At 36.5% G+C, this 26,883-nt stretch overlaps 1 protein-coding gene across 1 annotated transcript in view; it reads left to right on the top strand.

Moving 5' to 3' along the window:
- Positions 1-26,883, top strand: part of NEGR1 (neuronal growth regulator 1) — a 1,037,860-nt gene that overhangs the window by 669,877 nt on the left and 341,100 nt on the right. The window contains exon 4 of the mRNA XM_069594684.1: positions 26,726-26,857. Within this exon, the coding sequence (XP_069450785.1) occupies positions 26,726-26,857 (132 nt within the window). The remainder of the gene's footprint in view (positions 1-26,725; positions 26,858-26,883) is intronic.

The raw sequence follows: 26,883 nt of genomic DNA, 5'->3' as shown, positions 1-26,883 counted from the left end.
AAAGAAGAATGGAACTGGAGGAATCAACTTGCCTGACTTCAGGCTCTACTACAAAGCCACAGTCATCAAGACAGTATGGTACTGGCACAAAGACAGACATATAGATCAATGGAACAAAATAGAAAGCCCAGAGATAAATCCACACACATATGGACACCTTATCTTTGACAAAGGAGGCAAGAATATACAATGGAGTAAAGACAATCTCTTTAACAAGTGGTGCTGGGAAAACTGGTCAACCACTTGTAAAAGAATGAAACTAGATCACTTTCTAACACCGCACACAAAAATAAACTCAAAATGGATTAAAGATCTAAATGTAAGATCAGAAACTATAAAACTCCTAGCGGAGAACATAGGCAAAACACTCTCAGACATAAATCACAGCAGGATCCTCTATGATCCACCTCCCAGAATTCTGGAAATAAAAGCAAAAATAAACAAATGGGATCTAATTAAAATTAAAAGCTTCTGCACAACAAAGGAAACTATAAGCAAGGTGAAAAGACAGCCTTCTGAATGGGAGAAAATAATAGCTAATGAAGCAACTGACAAACAACTAATCTCAAGAATATACAAGCAACTTCTGCAGCTCAACTGCAGAAAAATAAACGACCCTATCAAAAAATGGGCCAAAGAACTAAATAGACATTTCTCCAAAGAAGACATACGGATGGCTAACAAACACATGAAAAGATGCTCAACATCACTCATTATTAGAGAAATGCAAATCAAAACCACAATGAGGTACCACTTCACACCAGTCAGAATGGCTGCGATCCAAAAATCTGCAAGCAATAAATGCTGGAGAGGGTGTGGAGAAAAGGGAACCCTCCTACACTGTTGGTGGGAATGCAAACTAGTACAGCCACTATGGAGAACAGCGTGGAGATTCCTTAAAAAATTGCAAATAGAACTACCTTATGACCCAGCAATCCCACTTCTGGGCATACACACCGAGGAAACCAGAATTGAAAGAGACACATGTACCCCAATGTTCATCGCAGCACTGTTTATAATAGCCAGGACATGGAAACAACCTAGATGTCCATCAGCAGATGAATGGATAAGAAAGCTGTGGTACATATACACAATGGAGTATTACTCAGCCGTTAAAAAGAATTCATTTGAATCAGTTCTGATGAGATGGATGAAACTGGAGCCGATTATACAGAGTGAAGTAAGCCAGAAAGAAAAACACCAATACAGTATACTAACACATATATATGGAATTTAGGAAGATGGCAATGACAACCCTGTATGCAAGACAGGGAAAGAGACACAGATGTGTATAACGGACTTTTGGACTCAGAGGGAGAGGGAGAGGGTGGGATGATTTGGGAGAATGACATTCTAACATGTATACTATCATGTGAATTGAATCGCCAGTCTATGTCTGACGCAGGATGCAGCATGCTTGGGGCTGGTGCAGGGGGATGACCCAGAAAGATGTTATGGGGAGGGAGGTGGGAGGGGGGTTCATGTTTGGGAATGCATGTAAGAATTAAAGAATTTAAAATGTAAAAAATAAAAAACTAAAAATAAAAAACTAAAAAAAAAAAAAAAGAATTAAACAAAACAAAACAAAAAACTGTTTTCAAGAAACTTAAATACATCAGAGCTCAAGAATATTTATAGGAATACAAAAGTATCTAACAATCAGTCAAGTAAAATTAACAATAAATGCTATCCAATAATAAAATTGCCAGGCATGCAAAGAAGCAGAAAAAATGTGACCCGTAAGAAGGAGATAAATCAATTAATCAAAACTGATCCAGAATTGACACAGATGTTGGAATTACCAGATAAAGTGTTAAACAATTTTTAACACCTGTATTTCATATGTCTAAAAAGTTAAAAACAGAATATACCTGTATCCCTATCTATGTATCTTTGTATTTATCTACCTATCCATCCATTTATCTATATTTTTAAAAGACCCTAAATTAACTTCCACAAATGGAAACTACACTATATGGTACAAAAAACATACTAAATGCAATTAAAGTTGGCTAGATTGCACAAAAATATTAATAAACTTTAATATATAGTCATAGAAACCATCTAAAATGAAACCAAGTGAATTTTTAAAATTAATATGATAAATAAGCTTTGGAATAACTGCACACAGCCTAATCTCTTTGTAAGTGGAGTCCCCAAAGGAAAGAGTGATGAGTATTAGGAAAGAGGGAAAAATGTTATGAAATTAAGGACTTTATGATAAAAAGCTTTCCAAACTACAAATTCAGTGAAATGTTTTCCCTTTTGACACCAAATAAGTGTGGTCTTTTCTAAGACCACCAGTTCTCTGACAGTAAGTAGACATTTAACAATCAGTCCTGACACTATCAAAAGTTAGCATTTGGTCCCACAAGTAGGTTCAGTCCTGCATGACTTCCTTCCACTTCTGGCAGCAGTCACAAGTCCCAGGTAACCTGTGCTTCTGAATGACTGGCTATAAGTTCGAGATTCCTATGACCCCCTCTTCAGATTCAGATCAACTAACAAAACTTAGGAGGCAACTTTACTTATGGTTATGGTTTATTATAGAGGATACAAATGAACAGCCGATGAAGAGGTACCCAGAAGGGTGCTGCACACAGGAGCATTTGACCCCATGGAGTTGAGGGACACGACTCTGCCAGAACACAGATGTGTTCACTGATCTGGAGGCTTTCTGAACCCCATCATTTCATGAAAGCTTCATTATGTAGGCATGGCTGATTAAATCACTGGCAATTGATAATTAGCTCAATCTCCATCCTAGTTCCCTTTCTGGTAGTTGAGAGGTGAGACTGAAAGTTCCAATTTTTTAACCATTGTTTGGTCTTTCTGGTGACCAGCTTCTACCCTAAAGAAATCTAAGGGGTCTACCAAGAGTCGCTCCATTGCTGGGAACAAAAGACATTCCTAGCACCTTTAATCCCTTGGGAAAGTCCAAGGGTTTGAGGAGCTTTGTTCAAGGAAGAGGGGACAAAGACCAAATATCTTTCTATTATACCACATTCAGAGACCAGAAGTGTTCAATAATATTCAAGCCCAAGAAAGATGAAAAAATCCTACAACAATGAACACCACCAACAAATGGCTAAAATAACAGTGAAAGTAAAATCTTAATAGTGTTTAAGTAAATGGGCAGTTTAAAAAGAAGAGCAAAGATAAAGACAGCATATTTTTTTTTTTGAAGAACTGTGCAGGAAAGAGTATAATTTTATTCATATAAGGCACTAAGTATAAACAAGTATACATGAAAAGCAGTATTCCTGGGATGTGGACATACATGGGAGAGCAGGGGGGAAGGATTACAAAGGTACATGGGGCCACTTTTGAAGGTAATGGATATACTCATTATCTTGACTGAGGTGATGGTTAAATGGATGTATTCATATCTTAAAACTTGCAAACTGTATCTCAGTGAGTGCAGCTTTCATTGGAAAAGACCCTCGTGCTGGGAAAGATTGCAGACAGGAGGAGAAGGGAACAAAAGAGGGTGAGATGGTTGGATGGCATCACCGACTCGATGGGCATGAGTTTGAGCAAGCTCCAGGAGTTGGTGATGGACAGGGAGGCCTGATGTGCTGCAGTCCATGGGGTCCCCAAGTATCGGACATGACTGAGCAACTGAACTGAGCTGAATGCAGTTTATTATATGACTGCTTTATCTGAAGAAAAATGTTAAAAATAAAAAAAAATATGCATTAAATGGCCATTTTTCTTTTAATTCATACAACATGAGGCAAAATATATAGTTCTTATATTTTATAGATAAGTGAAGAAATCAAGCAGTTTTAAAAAGACTTTCCCATGGCTTAAAAAAAAAAGAAAAACCTACTACTACCTACTTTAATGACCACTTATTTCTATTATTCCTTCCTGTCATAGACAATATGAGAAAATTCTAAAAGATCTTTCTGATTATAGGAAATAAAAATTTCAGGCATATTATTATACAAAACATTATATTCAATGAAAAATTAACTAATGACAGGGATAATACGCTGTTTTTTAAATCGCTGAATGCAACTCGATATTATTCAATAAAGAAGTGAATTAACTTTACAAAGTTGTATAGAGAATAGAGGAAAAATTAATGGTTTATCATGTTTATGAAAATAGGAAAACATATTGCCAAGCATAGGGAAGAGAAGAGGTGGCCTATGCACAAGAGCAGGAGAAAGGAAGAAAACCAATATGTGAAATGTGTAAATGCTGATCATGCTTACTGAGGGAAAATTTAAACTTGCAGATAATTGAGACCATCATCATCTCACTGTTTCTACAATTATTGCCTACCAATTAGTCTTCCTTCTTCTACTCATGGTGCCTCAATTCATTCTCCAGACAGAAGCTGGAGTGAATATTTTAATACATAAGTCAAGTAGTATTACTTCTTGGTTGAAAATTTCCTCCAGTGGCATCTCATTATACTTAGAATAAAATGAAAAACCCCTTACCTGGCAAAAACCCATATATGAACCGACTTCTTTGCTCCACTCTCATCTCATGCTTATGTTCTTTTATCGGCCTCCTTTCTGTCCCTCAAATCTGCCATTCTCATTCCTGCCTGGGAACTATGACACTAATTGTCCCCTTTGACTCTGTCATTCTCTCTCTTGTCTTTACATGGATAACTCCTCCATGACATTGAGGACTCAGCTTAAATGGCCTTTTGTGACCATCAAATGCCACTCTTTCAGTGACAAGGCAATCACTCTCCATCATATTACTTTACTTCATTGATTCTCAACTGGGGAAAAATACGTCTCCTCAAGAGGCATGTGGAAATGGGTGGGGGATTTTTTGAGGTAGGTATATGACCTTACTGGAATCTAGTGGGTAGAGGCCAAGGATTTCCTAAATACCCCACAGTGTAAAAGACAGCACCCTCCCACACAAAGAATTACATAGGCCAAAATATTGGAAGTGCCACATTTCAGAAGGTGTGCTCTATTGTAATTCTCTGTCCATCATGTATAATTACCTTATATTCTCTTCTGCATTTACTTTTTTTCTTTCACTTTTCATACCTTGGTAGACCAAAACTGCAAGGGGAACAGGAACAGTAGCTAGGTTGCTTCGTCTTACATTCCCATTTCTTAAAAGTAATGACTCTCCCAGAATGTTTTATTGATAAGTGTTTACTGAATGACTGAATGCCACCTATATTTTCCTTTAAAAGCATTCTAAAGAACTAGTTGAGTATTTCTTCAAGTGACCTCCATCATCAACTTAGACATGTTTTCCCCAGAGTACGATTTAAGACTAAAGGGCAGGGGAATCAACTTTTATAAGTTTTAAAACAGAAAAATGGTGTCAATAGCAGAAATATTCAAGAAATGAAAACTGTCAAGCCTATGTGATTTTAGAGTTAAATATTTTTCATAACCTGGAAATAAATCTGCTCTCTCAAATCTCTGGCATGATTGATATTTGTGTTTAAACATGCAAACTTGTTGCATCTCTGATTTCCCCTCTGTCATGCTATAAATAAATTAACATTTTATCTAATCGGCCTCCTTTCTGTCCCTTTATCTAATCTGACTTGTTTTCACTATTGTATTTGAAAAGTTATTGCAGTGCTAGCCAGTGTGTTCTCTGGAGAAATGACTTTTGACCTCATAGTTTCTAGTAAAAGTAATAGTTTTAACTGTTGATTTTCTGTAGGAAAAAAATCCAGAGGAAACTAGGATTGTGAATAATGGTGCTCACATGCTGTAGCACGATGATGCAAGGAGAAATGTGGAAATTACCAAAGCATCTGTCTATAGGCCCCCATAAGAAAAAACAGGGTTCCACTTAATTTTGTTCATTATTTTCTTTACTCCTGAATAGTGGCTTTGGAATAACATATTTGTTGTTGTTGTCATTTAGTTGCTATGTCAAAGTCTTTGTGACCCCATAGACCACAGTTCACCAGGCTCCTCTGCCCATGGGATTTCCCAGACAAGAATACTGACTGGAATGGGTTGCCATTTCATTCTCCAGGGGATCTTCCCAACTCAGGGATTGAACCTGCGTATCCTTCATTAGTTGACAGATTCTTTCCCACTGAGCCACCAGGGAATCCTACAACATATTTATCAAAGACAAAAATCACGGCTATTGAAATGAGGTCCAGTAATTTACTCAGGCTCACAGAGTTGTAGAGCCAAAATTTGACTTTAAGCCTATTAAAAACATAGGCACTAGGAGGTTCACATGTGTTGCTTCTCAGTTAAAGTATTTACATTTTAAACAAGCATTTCTAGGGAGAAATGCCTTCAATTAAAAGACTAATTACTAATGATAAGTAATTTTAGGTACCAGAAAAGCCATCAGTGAACATATTTGATAACCAGCAAAGCTTTTGATGCCCATTATATCATATCAGCGGAGAAGGCACTGGCACCCACTCCAGTACTCTTGCCTGGAGAATCCCATGGACGGAGGAGCCTGGTAGGCTGCAGTCCATGGGGTCGCTAAGAGTCGGACATGACTGAATGACTTCGTTTTCACTTTTCACTTTCATGCATTGGAGAAGGAAATGGCGACCCACTCCAGTGTTCTTGCCTGGCGAATCCCAGGGATGGGGGAGCCTGGTGGGCTGCCATCTGTGGGGTTGCAGAGAGTTGGACACGACTGACGTGACTTAGCAGCAACATATCATACCAGCCATGCATATATGCGAATAATTTGCATACTGCTCTCTGATTTAGCTTATATAGACACAAGCACTTATACTATCAAACAAGTGTTTTTTTTTTTTTTTTCCCTTCCTGTTGCATAGAGATGTCATTCATGGTATCAATATATTATACCACTTTTATTGAATCAGCATATTATATCACCTGGTTTTTTTAATGCTTATTTCTTTCTGGCTGTGCTGGGTCTTGCGGGCTTTTCTCTAGTTGCAGCGAGCAGGGGCTGCTCTCTAGCTATGGTGCACAAGCTTCCCATTACAATGGTTTCTCTCGTTGTAGAGCACAGGCTCTGTCACACAGGCTTCAGTAGCTGTGGCTCCCGGTCTCTGGAACACTGGCTCAGCGGTTGTGGTGTACAGATTTAGTTGTCCCCCAGCATATAGGATCTTCCCAGATCAGGCGTCAAACCCCTGCCTCCTACAGTGGCAGGTAGATTTTTACCACTGAGCCACCAGAGAAGCCCTCATTACCTATTTTATATCACAATATATTTCTCTATACATGGTCACAATATTGTACAATGGAAACAGTTGAATTATTTGTTTAAAAACTTTGTTATTAAGTATAATTTCTGATTATTTTTTTCTCATTCAGTATGGTTGTCATTTTCTTACTTCCTTTTCTCACCATTTAATAATATCAAATAATCAAAATGAAAGTGATTGCATTCTACTATATACATATATCACGATTGCCTTTTCAGTTGAGCTTTCTTTTTCTTAGTAAATGAATGCTACATGAGATTTAGCCATCATGTTAAGCACATGATCTTTTATGGATGTATGAAATTATATTTTATAGAACTAGAAAATTTTGAATTCTAAGTACTCTAAATTATCTTCCTTTATCACTTTGGTCGTGACAATTCAGAAATAATGGGGCTTATATAATCTGTCCAGAAATATTTGAAAGATATAGGTATGCAATGATGATGGAAGGTTTTTCCATTGCTGCTAGTTGAGGTCACCAGAAGTTCATGGCAACAACTGTTTTGCCTCTGTTTTTAGATATTTGTTTCGGATCCACCAAGAAGAAGTTACAATATATTAAATATATATGGGGTGGCAATTGCAGTGATGGTCAAACTCTCCAAAGGCTAGGCAATTTATTACTTTGTACATTCATTTTTGCTTCATTCTATTTCTCTTTCAATCATCTATCTTTCATTTTATAAGGTAACAAATGTAATGAACGATTAATATATGTTAATAAGCCAGAAGGACTTCCCTGGTGGCTCAGAAGGTAAAGCGTCTTGCTTACAATGAGGGAGACCTGGGTTCGATCCCTTGCTTGGGAAGATACTCTAGAGAAGGAAATGGCAACCCACTCCAGTACTCTTGCCTGGAAAATCCCATGGATAGAGGAGCCTGGTAGGCTACAGTTCATGGGGTCACAAAGAGGCAGACACAACTGAGAGACTTCACTTTCACTTTCAATAAGCCAGAACTTTCTAAGTTACTGGCTATAAAGAGAGTAGGGAGTTAAGAATAGAACTCTTTCATTGAGCTTCATGTATTGGTTCATGTTCAAAAAGGGCTAAACCAAAGACTTTTGCAGAAACCAAAGGCTTAACATGTTAAGGGATAAAAACATAAAGAATTTTAAAAAAAATTTTCCCCAGAGAGTGGCACAATTTTATTTTCTCAAATTATTTTCCATAAAACTTATAACTTAAACTTTTAGTTTATTCCTTTTCATAGCACTAGCTTCAACAATGAGGTAAACAGTACTTTGTACAGAAAATGTTGTGTTTTTTCCTTCAATTTGGCTGAAGTTCTATAAGACGGAGGGATCAAGGTATTGTACACATAGGCAGACTCTTAAGCATATAGAAAGAGATAATTCATTTACTGAGAAGAAAATTGGTTATAAGAATAAAGAGCAAAATATAAAGGATACAAAAATGAAATAATGAAAAGATCACAGCTGCTTTGATTTCTTTTACATGTTACAAGTGTTATTAAACAGAAAAACAATGCATTATAAAAAATGACTGGCTGTTACATACATCTTGCAATAATTTACATGATGTTTGGAGATAAATACTGGAAACAAATAGTTGGAATCTGTTAAAAAATCAAATAGAGTTGAAGGCAATGTGTCAAATTGCTAGCATTTTAAATACAAATAATGTATTCTAAGAGACAAGATTTGTCATTTACTGCTTCATATATGATATTTGTATTAGTTTATTAAAGCTGTTATAACAAAATACCCCCACTGGGTGGCTTAAAAGAAATTTACATTCTCAGTTTTGAAGCTAAAAATTCAAGATCAAAATGTTGGTAAAGTCGGTTCCTTCTGAGGTTCATGAGGAAATCTGTTTCAAGCCTCTCTCCTTGGCTTATAGAGTCAGCCTTTCTATATGTCTGCTCTTTGTCATTCCTTGGCACTTCTCTGTGTCCAAATGTCCTCTCCTCTGTTTATAAAGACACAAGTCATACTGGTTTATGGTCCACTGTACTGATTTCATTTTAAGTTAATTAAAGACTTTCTTTTAAAACCTTATCTACATTCTGAAGCACTGGGTGAAGGAGGTGATTATTATAATACTACAACATATGAATTTTGGGGATTAAACAGTTTAGTCCGTAATATTCCGTGATGTTAGTCAAAAAACATCTATTGAAGTATTTAGATTTCTTTCTGAAACTGAAGCATTTTAGATATTAGGTGCAACTTTAAAAAAATACTGGTAGATTGAATCTTTGAACTTGATGAAAATTATAAAAAATATATAGAGACACAGGAGAGAGATGGCACAAAATTAGGATTAGCTCTACAGATCTACAGAGGCATTAGGCTGTTTTACATAAGAGAGAAGACAAGACTGAGGTTTACTCAACAAAAGTAATACCAGGAACAAAGGAATTCCTATTTTTCGGATGCAAAAATAAGCAACAAATATACTGAGACATGTAAAGCCATTGAGTGAGTTATAGGCATAGGAGAAGTATAAACAATATTTTTCAAGACCTAGCTGAACCTTCTCTAACTGCAGCTATTGTTATTTGGAAAAATAGTTTTATTAAGCTACAGTATATATAGACTAGTGCATTCAGGTAACTTATAATACTTTCAAATGGAACATAATAGAGGTTTCACATGGTGCAGATCAATAACATATGGCTCCATTCAGAAAGACAGTAAATAATGCATTGCTAGTAATAGATTCCACCTGGTCAGAACAGAACCTAGCTGCAAATAGCCATATAAACAGTAACAGCCTTTTCCTTTGCAGGCACTTTCATTTCATAATTTATCCTCCTTGAAGAAGGTGTATGTGTTAGAGGCAGGTAGGGTGAAGAAGGAGGAGGGGTAAATCTTCCCTAGAATCATGTACAATATGTTATTTTGCTTCTCTTTCTGTGATTTGAATTTTGAAAGGAAAACAATGACTAAACTTGCCATTGAAAACTGAATCTCTTAGTTTCTGGGGAAAATGAGCCTCAGACCACCAAATATCAAGGCCAGAAAAATAGTCACAAAACCCAAAATGTGAGATCGCAGTTAGAAAGGATCTGCTTGGGCTGTATTGAGTAAATATGATGTAAGCTCTGTGTGTGTGTGTGTGTGTGTGTGTGTGTGTGTGTGTGCATTCAGTTGTGTCTGACTTTTTGAGACCCCATTGACTATAGCCCATCAGGTTCTTCTGTCCATGGCATTTTCCCAGCAAGAATACTGAGTGGGTTGCCAATTTCTCCTCCAGGGGATCTTCCTGACCCAGGAATCAAACCTGAATCTCTTGCATTGGCAGGCAGATTCTTTACCACTGAGCCACATGGGAAGTCTGTAGGCTTTGGGTAGAAGAAAAAAATTAAGTTATGAACTCACACAACAGAATACTTACCTCTTAAATACAAACACTCTAGGCATTAAATGACATGTCATAAATTTAATCTTATTTTATTAATGTTTTTATCAATAAAAATTTTTGTTTTAATTTTATTGCAATTTTGCATAGGACTTTATGCATTTTCTCATAGTCAATGCTCATAATGACTCTATGAAATACATATTGTCTTCTTTGTTTATATAAGGAAACTGACCCCAAGAGAGGTTAAAACCATTACCACAAATCACACAAAATCCAATAAATCTACTCTGAAGTCCATATTTTATTTTTATCTATTATTGTTATATAATCTCTCCTTTTTCTAACAAGTACATCCATATGAACACATTTATTTATTTTTTCCTATAATTATTATTAAGTATAGTGGATTTACAGTGTTGTGTCAGTGTTCGATGCACAGCAAAGTGGTTCAGTCATACATATACATGTATATATTATTTTTCATATTCTTTTCCATTATGGTTTGTTACAGTATATTGAATATAGTTCCTCATGCTATAAAGTAGGGCCTTGTTGTTTACCTGTTTTATATATAGTACTGTTTATCTACTAATCCCAAACTCCCATTTTGTCCTTTCTACATCCTCTTTCCATTTTGATAACCATAAATTCATTATCTATGTCTGTGAGTCTGTTTCTCTTTCATAATTTAGTTAATTTGTGCCATATTTTAGAGTCCTGCTGCTGCTGCTGCTAAGTCGCTTCAGTCGTGTCCGACTCTGTGCGACCCCATAGACGGAAGCCCACCAGGCTCTGTGCGACCCCATAGACGGAAGCCCACCAGGCTTCGCCGTCCCTGGGATTCTCCAGGCAAGAACACTGGAGTGGGTTGCCATTTCCTTTTCCAATGCATGAAAGTGAAAAGGGAAAGTGAAGTCTCTCAGTCGTGTCTGACTCTTCGCGAGTCCACATAGAGGTAATATGATATGATATTTCTCTTTCTTTGCCTGACTTCAGTTAGTATGATAATCTCTTGGTCCATCCATCTTGCCAATAATGGCATTATTTCATTCTGTTTTGTGGCTGAGTAGTATTCCATTTGTACATATACCATATCTTCTCCACCCATTCATTTGTCAATGGACATTTAGATTACTTCCATGTTTGACTATTCTAAATAGTACTTCTATGAACATCAGAGTGCATATATCTTTTTGAACTAGAATGTTCTCCAAATATATGCTCAGGAATAAGATTACTGGGTCATATAGTAAGTCTATATTTTAGTTTTCTGAAGGACATCTACACTGTTGTTAACAGTGCCTATACCAACCTACATTCCCACCAACGCAATAGGAGGGTTCCGTTTTCTCCACATTCTCTTTAGCTTTTGTTACTTGTAGACTTTTTAATGATGGTAATTCCAGACCTCAATAAGGTGGTACCTCATTATAATTTTGATTCAGTTCAGTACACTTACTCAGTCATGTCCAGCTCTTTGCAACCCCATGTACTGCAGCACGCAAGGCCTCCCTATCCATCACCAGCTCCCAGAGTTTACTCAAACTCATGTCCATTGAATCAGTGATTCCATCCAACCATCTCATCCTCTGTTATTCCTTTCTCCTCCCACCTTTGGTTTTCCCAGCATCAGGGTCTTTTCAAATGACTCACTTTTTCACATCAGATGGCCAAAGTGTTGAAGTTTCAGCTTCAGCATCAGTCCTTCCAGTGAATATTCAGAACTGATTTATTTTACGAGGGACTGGTTGGATCTCCTTGAAGTCCAAGAGACTGTCAAGAGTCTTCTCCAACACCGCCATTCAAAACCATCAATTCTTCGGCACTTGGCTTTCTTTATAGTCCAACACTCACATCCATATATGACTACTGGAAAAATCATAGCTTTAACTAGAGGGGCCTTTTTTGGCAAAACAATGTCTCTGATTTTTAATATGCTGTCTACGTTGGTCATAACTTTCCTTCCAAGGAACAAGCATCTCTTAATTCCATGGCTACAGTTACCATCTGCAGTGATTTTGAAGCCCAAGAAAAATAGATTCTGTCACTGTTTCCACCTTTCCCCATCTATTTCCCATGAAGTAATTGGACCAGATGCCATGATCTTCATTTTCTGAATGTTGAGCTTTAAGCCAACTTTTTCACTCTCCTTTCACTTTCATCAAGAGACTCTTTAGTTCTTTGTTTTCTTCCATAAGGGAGGTGTCATCTGCATATCTGAGGTTATCGATATTTTTCCTGGCAATCTTAATTCCAGCTTGTGCTTCTTCCAGCCCAGCATTTCTCATGATGTACTCTGCATATAAGTTAAATAAGCAGGGTGACAACATACAGCCTTGACGAACTCCTTTCTCTATTTGGAACCAGTCTGTTGTTCCATGTCCAGTTCTACTGTTGCTTCCTGACTGCATACAGATTTCTCAAGAGGTAGTCAGGTGGTCTGGTATTCCCATCTCTTTCAGAATTTTCCACAGTTTATTGTGATCAGCACAGTCAAAGGCTTTGGCATAGTCAATAAAGCAGAAATAGACATTTTTCTGGAACTCTATGGCTTTTTTAATGATCCAGTGGATGTTGGCAATTTGATCTCTGGTTCCTCTGCCTTTTCTAAAACCTGCTTGAACATCTGGAAGTTCACGGTTCACGTATTGTTGAAGCCTGGCTTGGAGAATTTTGAGCATTATTTTACTAGCATGTGAGGTGAGTGCAATTGTGCAGTAGTTTGAGCATTCTTTGACATTGCCTTTCTTTGGGATTGGAATGAACACTGACCTTTTCTAGTCCTCTGGCTACTTCTGAGCTTTCCAAATTTGCTGGCATATTGAGTGCAGCATTTCACAGGATCATCTTTTAGGATATGACATAGTTCAACTGGAATTCCATCATCTCCACTAGCTTTGTTCATAGTGATGCTTTCTAAGAACCACTTGACTTTGCATTCCAGGATGTCTGTTTCTAGGTGAGTGATCATACTATCATGATTACCTGTGTCGTGAAAATCTTTTTTGTACAGTTCTTCTGTGTATTCTTGCCACCTCTTCTTAGTGTTGCAGCCATGATATTAAAAGACACTCCTTGGAAGGAAAGTTATGTCCAACCTAGACAGGATATTGAAAAGCAGAGCCATTACTTTGTCAACAAAGGTCTGTCTAGTCAAGGCTTTTGTTTTGCCAGTAGTCATGTACGGATGTGAGAGTTGGACTGTGAAGAAGGCTGACCGCCAAAGAATTGATGCTTTTGAAGTGTTGTGTTGGAGAAGACTCTTGAGAGTCCGTTGGACTGCAAGGAGATCCAACCAGTCCATTCTGAAAGAGATCAACCCTAGGATTTCTTTGGAAGGAATGCTAAAGCTGAAACTCCAGTACTTTGGCCACCTCATGCGAAGAGTTGACTCATTTGAAAAGACCCTGATTCTGGAAAAGATTCAGGGCAGGAGGAGAAGGGGATGACAGAGGATAAGATGGTTGGATGGCATCGCTGACTCAATGGACATGGGTTTGGGTTTACTTCGGGAGTTGGTGGGAGTTGACGGACAGGGAGGCCTGGCGTGCTGCGGTTCATGGGGTCACAAAGAGTTGGACACAACTGAGCGACTGAACTGAGCTTCTAAATAGCTTCTGCTTCTTTTAGGTCCATACGATTTCTGTCCTTTATTGTGCCCATTGTCTCATGAAATGTTCCCTTGGTATCTCTAATTTTCTTGAAGAGATCTCTAGTATTTCCCATTCTATTGTTTTCCTCCATTTTTTTGCACTGATCAGTGAGGAAGGCTTTCTTATCTCTCCTTGCTATTCTTTGGGAATCTGCATTCATATGGGTTTATCTTTCCTTTTCTCCTTTGCTTTTCTCTTCTCTTCTTTTCACAGCTATTTGTAAGGCCTCCTCAGACAGCTGTTTTGATTTTTTACGTTTCTTTCTTGGGGATGTTCTTGATCCCTGCCTCATGTACAGTATCATGAACCTCTCTCTGTAGCTCTTCAGGTGCTTTGTCTATCAGTTCTAATCCCGAATCTATTTGTCACTTCCACTATATGCTGCTGCTAAGTCACTTCAGTCGTGTCCGACTCTGTGCATCCCCATACATAATCATAAGGAATTTGATTTAGGTCTTACCTGAATGTTCCTTACTTTCTTTAATTTATGTCTGAATTTGGCAATAAGGAGTTCATCATCTGGCCACAGTCAGCCCCCGGTCTTGTTTTTGCTGACTATATAGAGCTTTTCCATGTTTGGCTGCAAAGAATATAATCAATCTGATTTCTGTATTGACCATCTGATGAAGTCCATGTGTAGAGTCTTCTCTTTTGATTAGCATTTCTCTAATATTTAGCAATGTTGAACATCTTTTCATGTGCCTATTGGTCATTAGTGTTTCCTTTAGAAATGTATGTTTAAGTCTTCTGTCCATGGTTCAACTGGGTTGTTTGTTTTCTGTTGTTGTTTGTATGAGCTGTTTATAGATTTTGGAAATTAAGCCCTTCTTGGTTGCTTCATTTACAAATATTTTCTCACATTTTTAAGCTGTCTTTTCATTTGGTTTATGATTCCCTTTGCTGTACAAAAGCTTATAATTCTGATTTAGGCCCTTTTCTTTATTTTTTGCTTTAATTTCTATTGCCTTGGAAGACTGACCTAAGAAAACCTTGGTGCAATTTATATCAGAGAATGTTTGCCTATGTTCTCTTCTAGGAATTTTTTGGTGTCATGTGTTATATTTAATCTTTAAGCCATTTGGAATTAGTTTATTTTTTTGTGTGCCATGAGGGTGTGTTCTAGCTTGACTGACGTACGTGTAGATGTCCAGCTTCCCCAAAACCACTTACTGAAGAGAATGTCTTTTCTCTGTTGTTATGTTCTTATATCCTTTGTCAAAGAATAATTGACTGTGGTGTGTGAGTTTATTTTGGGGGTCTCTATTCTGTTCCATTGATCCATATGTCTTTTTATACTAGTACCACACAGCTTTGATTACTGCAGGTGTGAAGTATTGATACAAACACATTTAGAATTAACTATTGTCATATGTCTATTTCCTCAAGATGCTAAATGACTTTTAGATGCCTCAACAAGATTAATTATTTGAAAGTTATCTGATGACCTCAAGATGGTGTCATAATTATTGCAACATTCCTGTTAGGCACCATGCTGCTTTTTTTTCTGTTTGCTCAGCAAATATTTTTGCTTTTAGCAAGGTAAGATCCAAAGGATCTATCGTAATATCTAATAGAAAACCATCTAATTTATTTATTTTAATACAGTTCTTCTTATTTGTATGTAATATAGCTTTTTTCAAATAATTTCACCTTTATATTCTTATTTATGATGTTCACATATTATTACTTAATGATCCTCAAAACATGCTAGGTATAGAGAAATCAAAAATATAGTTTCCTTTATTTTGGTTTTAAATTATCTAGTGGCCTAAAGAAAAGAAGGAAGAGGGAAACAAACAATGTATACAATCATGTATCATAATATCAATGCAAATTAGAATGTCAAAAGTAAGAGCTTTTCCTAGTACTAAGATACACAGTGATTTTTTCCCAGGGGTCTTCAGTAAGTGGACACATCAATTACAGCAGTAGGACCACAGTAACTTTTCTGATAAAACTATAATGGAAAATTTCATATGGTCATTCTTATAATGGCTCTCAAATACTGGTATGATAACACTAAAGCAAAGTTTGGTAAAGGAAATTTTAACGGGAACCATAATAAAATAATGAAAGAGGACAGTCTAATATGCTGGCTTATTCTGAAAAGAAGAAAAAATTAAACAGCCGAAGAAATGAATGAATTCCCTTCAAGTAATCCCTTATCAATGCTATTCCTCTATGTGAACTTGTGATAATAGAAATCAAACTTCCATTCTCTAGCCAGACCCTGGAGTACAGAGTGTATTATTCACAGAGGGCCTTGGGTCACAAAGCTAATGTAATAGGATGCTAAAAGGAACCTTCAGCTGAAATCCTAAGGCAACAGATAGCAGAGTGAGTTGTAATTCACATCACTGCTGCAGAACTTCTCAAATATGTTCACCATGAACTGACGGATACTCCTAAAACTCCCCTTCCCTCTAGGACTGAAAGGATTGGGAAAGAATTTTTCATGTGTTTTCCTTAGGACAAAGCTGTGTTATAGGCCCCATTTCATCACCAACATTTGGCACTGTCTTTTTAATTTGGGTCATTTTATTGAGTATGTAACTGTATGTTACATATCAATATGCTTCATCTATTAATTTACACAAAGTAAATAACCACTCTTAGGTATCATAAAATTCTATGAGGTGAAGTCGCTCAGTCGTGTCCGACTCTTTGCAACCCTGTGGACTGTAACCTACTAGGCTTCTCCATCCATGGGATTCTCCAGGCAAGAATACTGGAGTGGATTGCCATTTCCTTTGCCAAGGGATCTTCCTGACCCAGGGATTGAACCCAGGTCTCCCGCATTGGAGGCAGACGCTTTAACCTCTGAGCCAGGTTTTAACAAATACATCTACATGTGTTCACCACCACAATCAAGATACAAAACAGTTAAAGGACTCTAAGAAATTCCTTCATGATGCTCTTCTATAGTCAACCAGCTTTTCCATCTCCAACCCCTGTCAAAAACTGATCTAGTCTTTACATCTATAGTAATATGGAATGTTATACAAATGAGCTCATACATGTAGTCTTTTGGGTCTATTTTCTTCCATTTAGTAAAATGTATTTGAGATTAACCCATTTTTTATATATATATATATATATATAAACATCTTTCATTTTATAAATAATTTTATTGACAGATATTATTGCATTACAGGGATGTACCACAATTTGTTCATTCACTATTTAAAGGACCATTGGGTTTCACTTTTAGTAATTGCCAATAAAGTGAACATACACATTGTATACAGGTTTCTGTGTAAATGTAAATTTCTCTAGGAGTAAAATTGTTAGGTAACATGGTAAATGCATGCTTAATTTTATAGGAAACTGACAAACTTTTTCAAAGGGACAGTGCCATTTCACATTCTACCAGTAATTTAGATGAGCTCCAAGTACGCTGCTTTCTACCATCACTAATTAGTGTTGTTTTGCGTGTGTTTTTGTGTGTGTGTTTCCCATTTTAATACATATCCAATGAAATCTCATTTTGGTTTTGATTTTCCTAACTTTCATAATGACTAATGATGTTTATTGGAACTTCCCTGGTCGTTCAGTGATAAAGAATCTGCCTGCGATAGAGGAGAAATAGGTGATGCGGGTTCAATCTCTAGGTCAGGAATATCCCCTGGAAGAGGGCATGGCAACCCACTTTAGTATTCTTGCTAGGAAAGTCCCATAGACAGAAGAGCCTGGTGGGCTACAGTCAAGGGGTCAAAAAGTGTTGGACATGACTGAAGTGACTGAGCACTGATGTTTATCACCTTTTGACATATCTATTTAATAATTGATTTTCTTGAAAAAAAAGTCATCTATTTAAATCTCTTGTTCATTTCTTTATTAAGTTGTATATTTTTATTGAGCTTTGAGAGTTCCTTATGTATGCTTGATATAAGTCCTTTGTCCAATATGATTCAGAAAGTTTTATCCTGTTATATGGCTTGACTTTCTATTTAATTAATGGTGTGTTTTATAAAGCAAAGTTTTGTTTAATTTTGATGAAATCCAATTTATCCATATCTTCTTATATGTCTTGTGTTTTAGATGTCATATCTAAGAACCTTCAGCCCAAAACAAATTTTTCCCCTTGTTTTCTCCTAAAATATTTATAGCTTTATGATTCACATTAAAGTCAATGATGATTGTTGAGTTAATTTATATATAAGATGTAAGCTTTGGGTCAGAGTGGACAACCTTGCCTTGACCCTTATTTTAGGGGAAAAGCATTAACATTTACATCATTAAGTACGAGGTTAGATGTAAGGTTTTCACATAAGTTTTTGTCACATTGAGAAGTTTCCTTCAATCCTAAGTTTTCTGAAACATTATCTTGAATGAATGTTGAATGCTTTCAATGATTTACCTGCATTTAGAGATAATGTAGATTGTTGTTGTTCTTGATAAAACAAATTACATTATTTGATATTCCAGTTGTATCACCAGCCTTTCAATTCTGGGATAAAGCATACTTAATAATGATATATTATCATTTTTATATGTCACTGGGTTTGTTTACTAAGATTTTGTTAAAAGATTTTTGTGCTTACATTTATGTTTTTTTGCTCTTTTGTTGTCATTAGTTTTGATACTGAGGTAATGTAAGTCTTACAAAATGATCTGGGGAATTCTCTTTATCCTCCATTTTCAGAAAGACTTTGTATAAATCTGGCATTATTTCTTTTTTAAAATTGTACTAAACATGATTCTGGAATTTTTCATGTGGGAACTTTTAAGTTATAAATTGAACTTCTTAGGGCTTCCCTAGTGGCTCAGCTAGTAAAAAATCTGCTGTGATGCGGGAGACCTGGGTTCGATCCCTAGGTTGGGAAGATCCCCTGGAGAAGGGAATGGCCATCCTGCGGCCTGTTGCATGGACTGTATAGCCCGTGGGGTCCCAAAGAGTCAGACATGACTGAGCGACTTTCACTTTTAATGTATTATAATTGAAATAGATGGAGAAACAGGGGAAACAGTGTCAGACTTTATTTATTTCGGCTCCAAAATCACTGCAGATGGTGATTGCAGCCATGAAATTAAAAGACGCTTACTTCTTGGAAGAAAAGTTATGACCAACCTAGACAGCATATTCAAAAGCAGAGACATTACTTTGCCGACTAAGGTCCATCTAGTCAAGGCTATGGTTTTTCCAGTAGTCACATATGGATGTGAGGGTTGGACTGTGAAGAAAGCTGAGGGCCAAAGAATTGATGCTTTTGAACTGTGGTGTTGGAGAAGACTCTTGAGAGTCCCTTGGACTGCATGGAGATCCACCCAGTCCATTCTGAAGGAGATCAACCCTGGGATTTCTTTGGAAGGAATGATGCTAAAGCTGAAACTCCAGTACTTTGGCCACCTCATGCGAAGAAGAGTTGACTCATTGGAAAAGACTCTGATGCTGGGAGGGATTAGGGGCAGGAGGAGAAGGGGACAACAGAGGATGAGATGGCTGGATGGCATCACTGACTCAATGGACGTGAGTCTGAGTGAACTCCGGGAGTTGGTGATGGACAGGGAGGCCTGGCGTGCTGTGATTCATGGGGTCACAAAGAGTCGATCATGACTGAGCGACGGAACTGAACTGAACTGAACTGAATATGTATTGAATATTCAGATTTTCTATTTCTTCTAAGTCAGTTTTGAGATTTGTGTCTTTCCAGCTATTTGTCCATTTAATCTAAATTCTTAAGTTATATGTTAGGGAGTTTTTCTTCATATTTGCTTAGTAGCTATTCATTTTTTCTTATGACTGTAGAAATATCCTCTCTTTCACCTCTGATATCGATAATTTGTGTGTTGTTTTTTTTCTGTTTGGTATTAATTTTATTTTTTTAATTTTTTTTAATTAGTTTTTTATTTTTTAAATTTTAATATCTTTAATTCTTACATGCGTTCCCAAACATGAACCCCCCTCCCACCTCCCTCCCCATAACATCTCTCTGGGTCATCCCCATGCACCAGCCCCAAGCATGCTGCAACCTGTGTCAGACATAGACTGGCGATTCAATTCTTACATGATAGTATACATGTTAGAATGTCATTCTCCCAAATCATCCCACCCTCTCCCTCTCCCTCTGAGTCCAAAGGTCCATTATACAGATAATTTGTGTTATCTTTCTATTTTTTATCAGCCTGGCCAAGCTTTTCCCACTTCAGTGATCTTCTAAAAGACTGACTTTTGGTTTCATTGATTTTATCTATTGACTGTCTGTTTTTAATTTTACTGATTTCTGATTTTTATTATTTCTACAAAGTCTATTTAATTTAGGTTTCATTTGTTCTTCTTTTTCTAGCTTCTTAAGATAAAAGCTTACAGGACTGATAATAGATTTTTATTCATTTTTGTGGTGTTCCATTGTCTTTTGGCTTATGTACTTCAGACAGGTGCAACAAATATTTATTTCTCTTTCTTGACATGTAATGTTTATTTTGTCTCTGGATGCTTTTTAAATTTTCTCTTTCTCTTTGATTTTCAGCAAGTTGATTATATTATGCTTTTGAGTGATTTTTATTTGTGTTTATCCTGATTGGTGATTATTAACTTCATTTATCTGAAGTTTTATTGTATGTGTCAAATTTGGAAAAAAATACCTCCTTTATTTCTTCAAATATTTTTTCTCTCCCCTTTAGGGGACTCAGTTATCCATATATGAGAGAAATTTATACTTTCCATATATCCCTGAGGCTCTGTTGGTTTAAAGATTTGTTTGGTTATTTGTACTCTTTTCTCCATCTGCTTCAGTTTAGATAAATACCTCAAAATGCTCGGATAAATACTTTAAAGTTTAATTAAGTTTTTTCTCAGTATCTAGACTTCCAATTAATTTAAATCAATATTTCATTTGAGATATTTTATATTCCTCTGTTAATAATTTTGATTTTTTAATATTTTCCATTCCTTTTTTTATTATACTTCTGTAGAGTACTAATATGTATATATAATATTATAATATTACATATTAGTAGTTTGTGGAAATATATTTATATATATATATTCCTATGATATATCAGTATTCTAAACACTTTACTTGCATTAACCCTCTTAATCCTCACAACAACCATACATATGAGGCATATGTTACTATCCTCACACATCATATTTGAGTAAACTATTGGTCAAATACCTTGTATCAGGTCACAGAGCTTGTAAATGACAGAGTTGACATTTGAAGCCATATAGACTAGTTCTAGAACCCTCATCCCTAACCACTCAATATGGTCAAATGCATAGAGGAGATACTTACATAAATATGCTGGTAGACAACAAGATGACAGAAAATCATTACAATCATAAATGTAAGTGAAGCATTCAAAGAGTGTTTTAAAATTCAGTTCCAGAGAACTATTTAGTAATAAATGGCTATGAGACCCTAAAAAATAATATTCCTGCAGGGCAGCCTTGAAAAATGGGTTGACTGTTTCTGAGCAAGGGTTTTCGAAAATGACTGAAATGACTGCAAAGCAGTATGCAGCCATTGGCACATCTGAGTATATGCATTCAGAGATAAGTAACTGAGACATAGGGGCTCCTAGGAGAGGTTTGAGAATTTATTTAGGAGGTAAAATTGACAGGACACAGTGACTGATGGTTTATGAACTAAGACAAAAGGTGCTGTCAAAGTTAATGCTAAGATTTGTGGCTTGAGCAACTGGGTGATAATCAGATCACTCACTGAGACTTGGAACTCAGGGGGAGTCTCAAGTATGGCAGGAAAGTTAAGTTTAGTTTTGGTGATTTGATTCTGAGATGCCTGTGAGACATCCAAAGGGAGATGTCCAGCTGAATAATTGTGCCCAAAATTCAGGATACAGATATAAGTTAAACAGATCAATCAGATACTAATCAGCATGTGGATAATAATGGAATGAAAATGAGTGAACAAGATCCCTTGATTTTTGGAAAATGTACTGAATGAAGAAAAAAGGAGATCATAGGACAGAAGCAATATTTGGGAGATGTGAAGGATTTTGAAACACTGAAAAAGTTAAAGACATGAGAGGAAAATTAGTGAAGGATAATGTGCTAGAAGGACTTCTCAGGTGGTCTGAGTGGTAAAGGACCTACCTGACAATGCAGCAGACATAAGAGACAGGGGTATGATCCCTGGGTCCAGAAGATCCCTGGAGGAGGGCATGGGAACCCACTCCAGTATTCATCTCTGGAGAATCCCATGGACAGAGAAGCCTGGCAGGATGCAGCACATAGAGTCACAAAGAATTGGATACCACTAAAGAATCGAACTGAGCACACACCCAGTGTACTAGAAATGAAAAGAAACTTATTTTTTCAAATGTTTTTTGCAAACATATTAGCACTTTGTAGAAATATGATGTTGTTACTAATAATTTCACATGCTTTTCCAAATCATAAAGCCAAATCTAGATATCATTTAGTGGCCAAAATAGGACTGCAAGGAGATCCAACCAGTCCATTCTGAAGGAGATCAGTCCTGTGTGTTTTTTGGAAGGACTGATGCTAAAGCTGAAACTCCAATACTTTGGCCACCTCATCCGAAGAGTTAACTCATTGGGAAAGACTCTGATGCCAGGAGGGGTTGGAGGCAGGAGGAGAAGGGGACGACAGAGGATGAGATGGCTGGATGGCATCACCAACTTGATGGACATGAGTTTGGATGAACTCCGGGAGTTGGTGGTGGACAGGGAAGCCTGGCATGCTGCAATTCATGGGGTCGCAAAGACTTGGACACAACTGAGCGACTGAACTAAACTGAGCTGATAGAACTCTTTCTGGCCAGATTCTTATCAGAAATCAGTATGAGAGTGATATTATAAAGCATAGCTGCATACTATTTCTAAGCTTTCCTTTTGAAGAAGGTAATAATAGTGGCATGACTGAAAGCTTGTGGAATTTCTTCAGTTCTCCATATTCTGGAGAAGCGTCAACACATGTCTAGAAGACATTAAACACACAGGAAAACTATTGTTTAGATTACAGGCAATACTTAGCTTTTTTTCTTCAATATTGTATTTAAAGTTTTTGTTAGTCTTTATAATCTTAAAAAAAGATCTATGACAGCTACACAGTCTGTTCTCACCACTGCCGTCACTGTCCTGTCAAGAAGTCAGTAAGGATGATAACTCTTTAAAGTTCTTTCGCTTCCTCTCGGCTGAAAGAAAACTGACAACTTCTTTGAATATGGGCATTCACTTTAGATTCTTTGTGCACTACCCTTATAGGACTTTATTAATTCTTTAATCAATATATGCATTTACTTATTCAATAAATATTTACCAAGTATATACTGTTTCAAGTACTATGCTAGAGCTAGGAACACAGAGACAACAAAACAGGAATTGTTATTTGTACTCATGATGAATGGTAAAACCCAAAAGCAGAAGAAGTCAAAATAGTTTGTAGCTCACTAATATTTATAATGGGTACCCTAAGAAATAAAAATACTCCATAATTTTTAATACATCTTCAGATTTATAAGGAGTACCCTAGGATAGTACATCAACATCATAAACATTGTGAAGTCTTGGTAGTGGTAAGGATTCCAAGTTACTATATCCCTTCAGCCTTGGTCTTTCCCCTCCATTTGTGGGAAAAATTGAGTTAGATTGCGCGAACTGAAATGTTAATCTTTGCGTTTCAGTGTACTATGCCAAATTCTCTCACCTTGCTAGGAGAGTGATGGAAATAGAGAGAAACCCTGACGTGTATCTAAGGACAAGTTTGGTTTCCTTGAGCCTAAAACTAAGGTAAAGAATTATGACTCAGGAAAACTGAGGATAACAAAAGCCAGAGAGACAACCAAGTAAATTATTGACAACCAGTATACTCCAGGGTATAAATTCTAGGCAAAACAACTGCAAGTTTCAAATTTGGAATTCAGGCATGGCTGTGACTGAGAAAAGAGCAAGATGAATTCAGGATGGAAACAGAACTGTATTTGTGTAAAAACAAGAGAATACTTAGAGCACACTTTTGGGAAGAGCTGATGCATAGTAAATGGAATTAAGGGAGTAGATTAAAGTCTCAGGAATCTAGTAAGGAAAATTAAGATGCTGGCCATACACTTATGCTTCTTTTTATTAGTGTCATTTTATCGATAGCTAGTATTGGCAGTATTGCCCATTCACTGGCTGCAATGCATAAATATCTTTTGATATAATTCTGGTAGTTGTAAATACATTGTTTCCTGGTGAGGTTGGAGAAGGATCTTTGAATATAGGTGCATAGATTGTACAGTGAACTCTATGAACAAACGTTCAATAGATTTAAATGGTGTTCTCCAGAGTTGAATGAAATTTTATCATACAACTTCTTTAGTTGCTGTCAATCTTTCCAAATATGTCATTTAACCATTTAGGAGAGGAAAAAAATGCTTCTTTTTATATTTCAGAAACCTATTTTTCCCTTTTTTATTATACTTTTTATTCCCCATAGACATACAAATCTAATGTATTTCTTTAAAAAACTGCATACATTAATACACATCATATTTAATGATTTATTTATCAAAAACACGCATTTTAGTGGGTAATGCTTCTTAAAATTATATCAGTACACAAAAATGGAAATATGCATGTAACATTTTCAGATACGCATTTTTTGTTGTTTTCTTTTGGCCACACTAGGCAGCTAGTGGGATCTTATTTTCCCAAGCAAGGATGGGATGTATGTCCCTACAGTGGAAAAGTGGAGTTGAAGTCCTAACCACTGGACCACCAGGGAATTCCCCATGTAAAAATTTTTTGAACAGTGACTATAATTTAAAAGCCATATCATTATTATGACATATATGTATCTATGTATATTATATATATTATATACTCTATAATATACTATAAAATCACATTATAACACAAATTTACTAATTTTCTGCTGTTCTAAACAATTATAGTTTGTGATCATTTATGTACACCTATTTCTTTGGTCCTATGAGGTTTTTCTTCTCATTCCCAGTCATTTACAAAAATTTAAATATATTTATTATTTGATTGAAGGATGATTGCTTTACAGAATTGTGCTGGTTTCTGTCAAACCTTAACATGAATTAGCCATAGGTATACATATGTCCCCTCCCTCTTGAGCCACCCTCTCATCTCCCTTCCCATCCCACTCCTATTGAAAATAGGTTTACCCCTTATAAAGTTTGCTTTTACAAGTTTTCACAACATTTTACCTTTTCACGTGTGATGATAGGCTTCATTTTATACTGCCTAATGAGATTATTTAATTCTGATATAGGATATCAATTTTCCCCATACTTTAATTTCTGTTTAATATCCCCCTTCATAATCCATTATACTTTAAAATTCTTAGATGTGAATAAGGATTTTGTCCTCCCTGTATTTCAATAGTTTTTACAGACACATTTAAGCCTAGATTATCTTCACTGTATAGGTGAAAAATAAGAGAAACAGAAGGAAACAATAGAAAATCAATATTACATTAGTGAATTGTAGTCAGATAAAGGAACTAGGTTGAGCAAAGAAATGATTATAAAATCAGATTTTAAGCATATGAATTTGAAGACAATTGCTTCTTTTATAAGCTCGCCTCTGTATACCTGCAATAGCTTATCAACTGATTATCATCTCAGAAGTATAACTCTCCTCAACCTACAAGCTGTGATTGGCCAGATAAATGGAGAAATGACTTAATCATATAAATTCTAAACACTGCAGATTATAGGGCTTCCCAGGTGCTGCTGGTGGTAAAGAACCCACCAGCCAATGGAGGAGACATGAGGGTTCAGTCCCTGGGTCGGGGAGATCCCCTGGAGGACGGCATGGCAACCCGCTCCAGTATTCTTGCCTGGAGAATCCCATGGACAGAGGAGCCTGGTAGGCTTCAGTCCATAGGGTCACAAAGAGTCAGAGCTGGAAACAACTGAAGCAACTTAGCATGTACACACTCCTGCTGCTAAGTCGCTTCAGTTGTGTCTGACTCTGTGTGACCCCATAGACGGCAGCCCACTAGGCTCCCCCTTCCCTGGGATTCTCCAGGCAAGAACACTGGAGTGGGTTGCCGTTTCCTTCTCTGTGGATTATATATAGTGTACCTTCCTTAAAACCTTAATAAATATGAACACTGAAATATGGCAATGTTTTAATACATCTCCATACTTTATTAAGCCATCTAGCTTGAAACCTTGTGAATGAGTGTGAGATTTCCCCAAAAGAGAAGTAACATTTAGTTAGGTTAGATGTCAAGTTGCTAGCTTACACTATATAAAAGTCAATATGTACCAAGTCATATTACTGAATTTGCTCTACACTGCTAGGAGGTTGTTGAACTCAATTACAGAAATGTGCAGAGCTTGATTTGATGTGTGAGGAGGTTAGGAGACCACAATCAATTAAAAAGAACACATGTATATCCTGTTCTGGGGAAACAGTTGTTTTAGTATCCCTTGTTCAGTTTCTGCTTTTTTCTCTGACTTTACCTCTAAACATAAGAGAACAAAAGGTTTAATAATTCCCCAGTTTCATTTGAAATTATTTTGTCAGCAATATCTAATACGAAGACATGTGATTGTTGTTTTACTTGAATGAAGCCTCAGGCAGATACAATTAAACACACTGTACTTTTTAAAATTTTTCTTGTGTAGCAAAACCATTTGAAAACGGACAATATTTGGACATCTATGGAATTACAAGGGACCAGGCTGGAGAATATGAATGCAGTGCAGAAAATGATGTGTCATTCCCAGATGTGAAAAAAGTGAAAATTGTCGTAAACTGTAAGTTCCATCATCTTTTATTAAAA

Source organism: Ovis canadensis, chromosome 1 (assembly GCF_042477335.2).
Source record: "Ovis canadensis isolate MfBH-ARS-UI-01 breed Bighorn chromosome 1, ARS-UI_OviCan_v2, whole genome shotgun sequence".
Lineage (NCBI taxonomy): Eukaryota > Metazoa > Chordata > Mammalia > Artiodactyla > Bovidae > Ovis > Ovis canadensis.
This window is presented reverse-complemented; position numbering and strand designations above follow the sequence as displayed.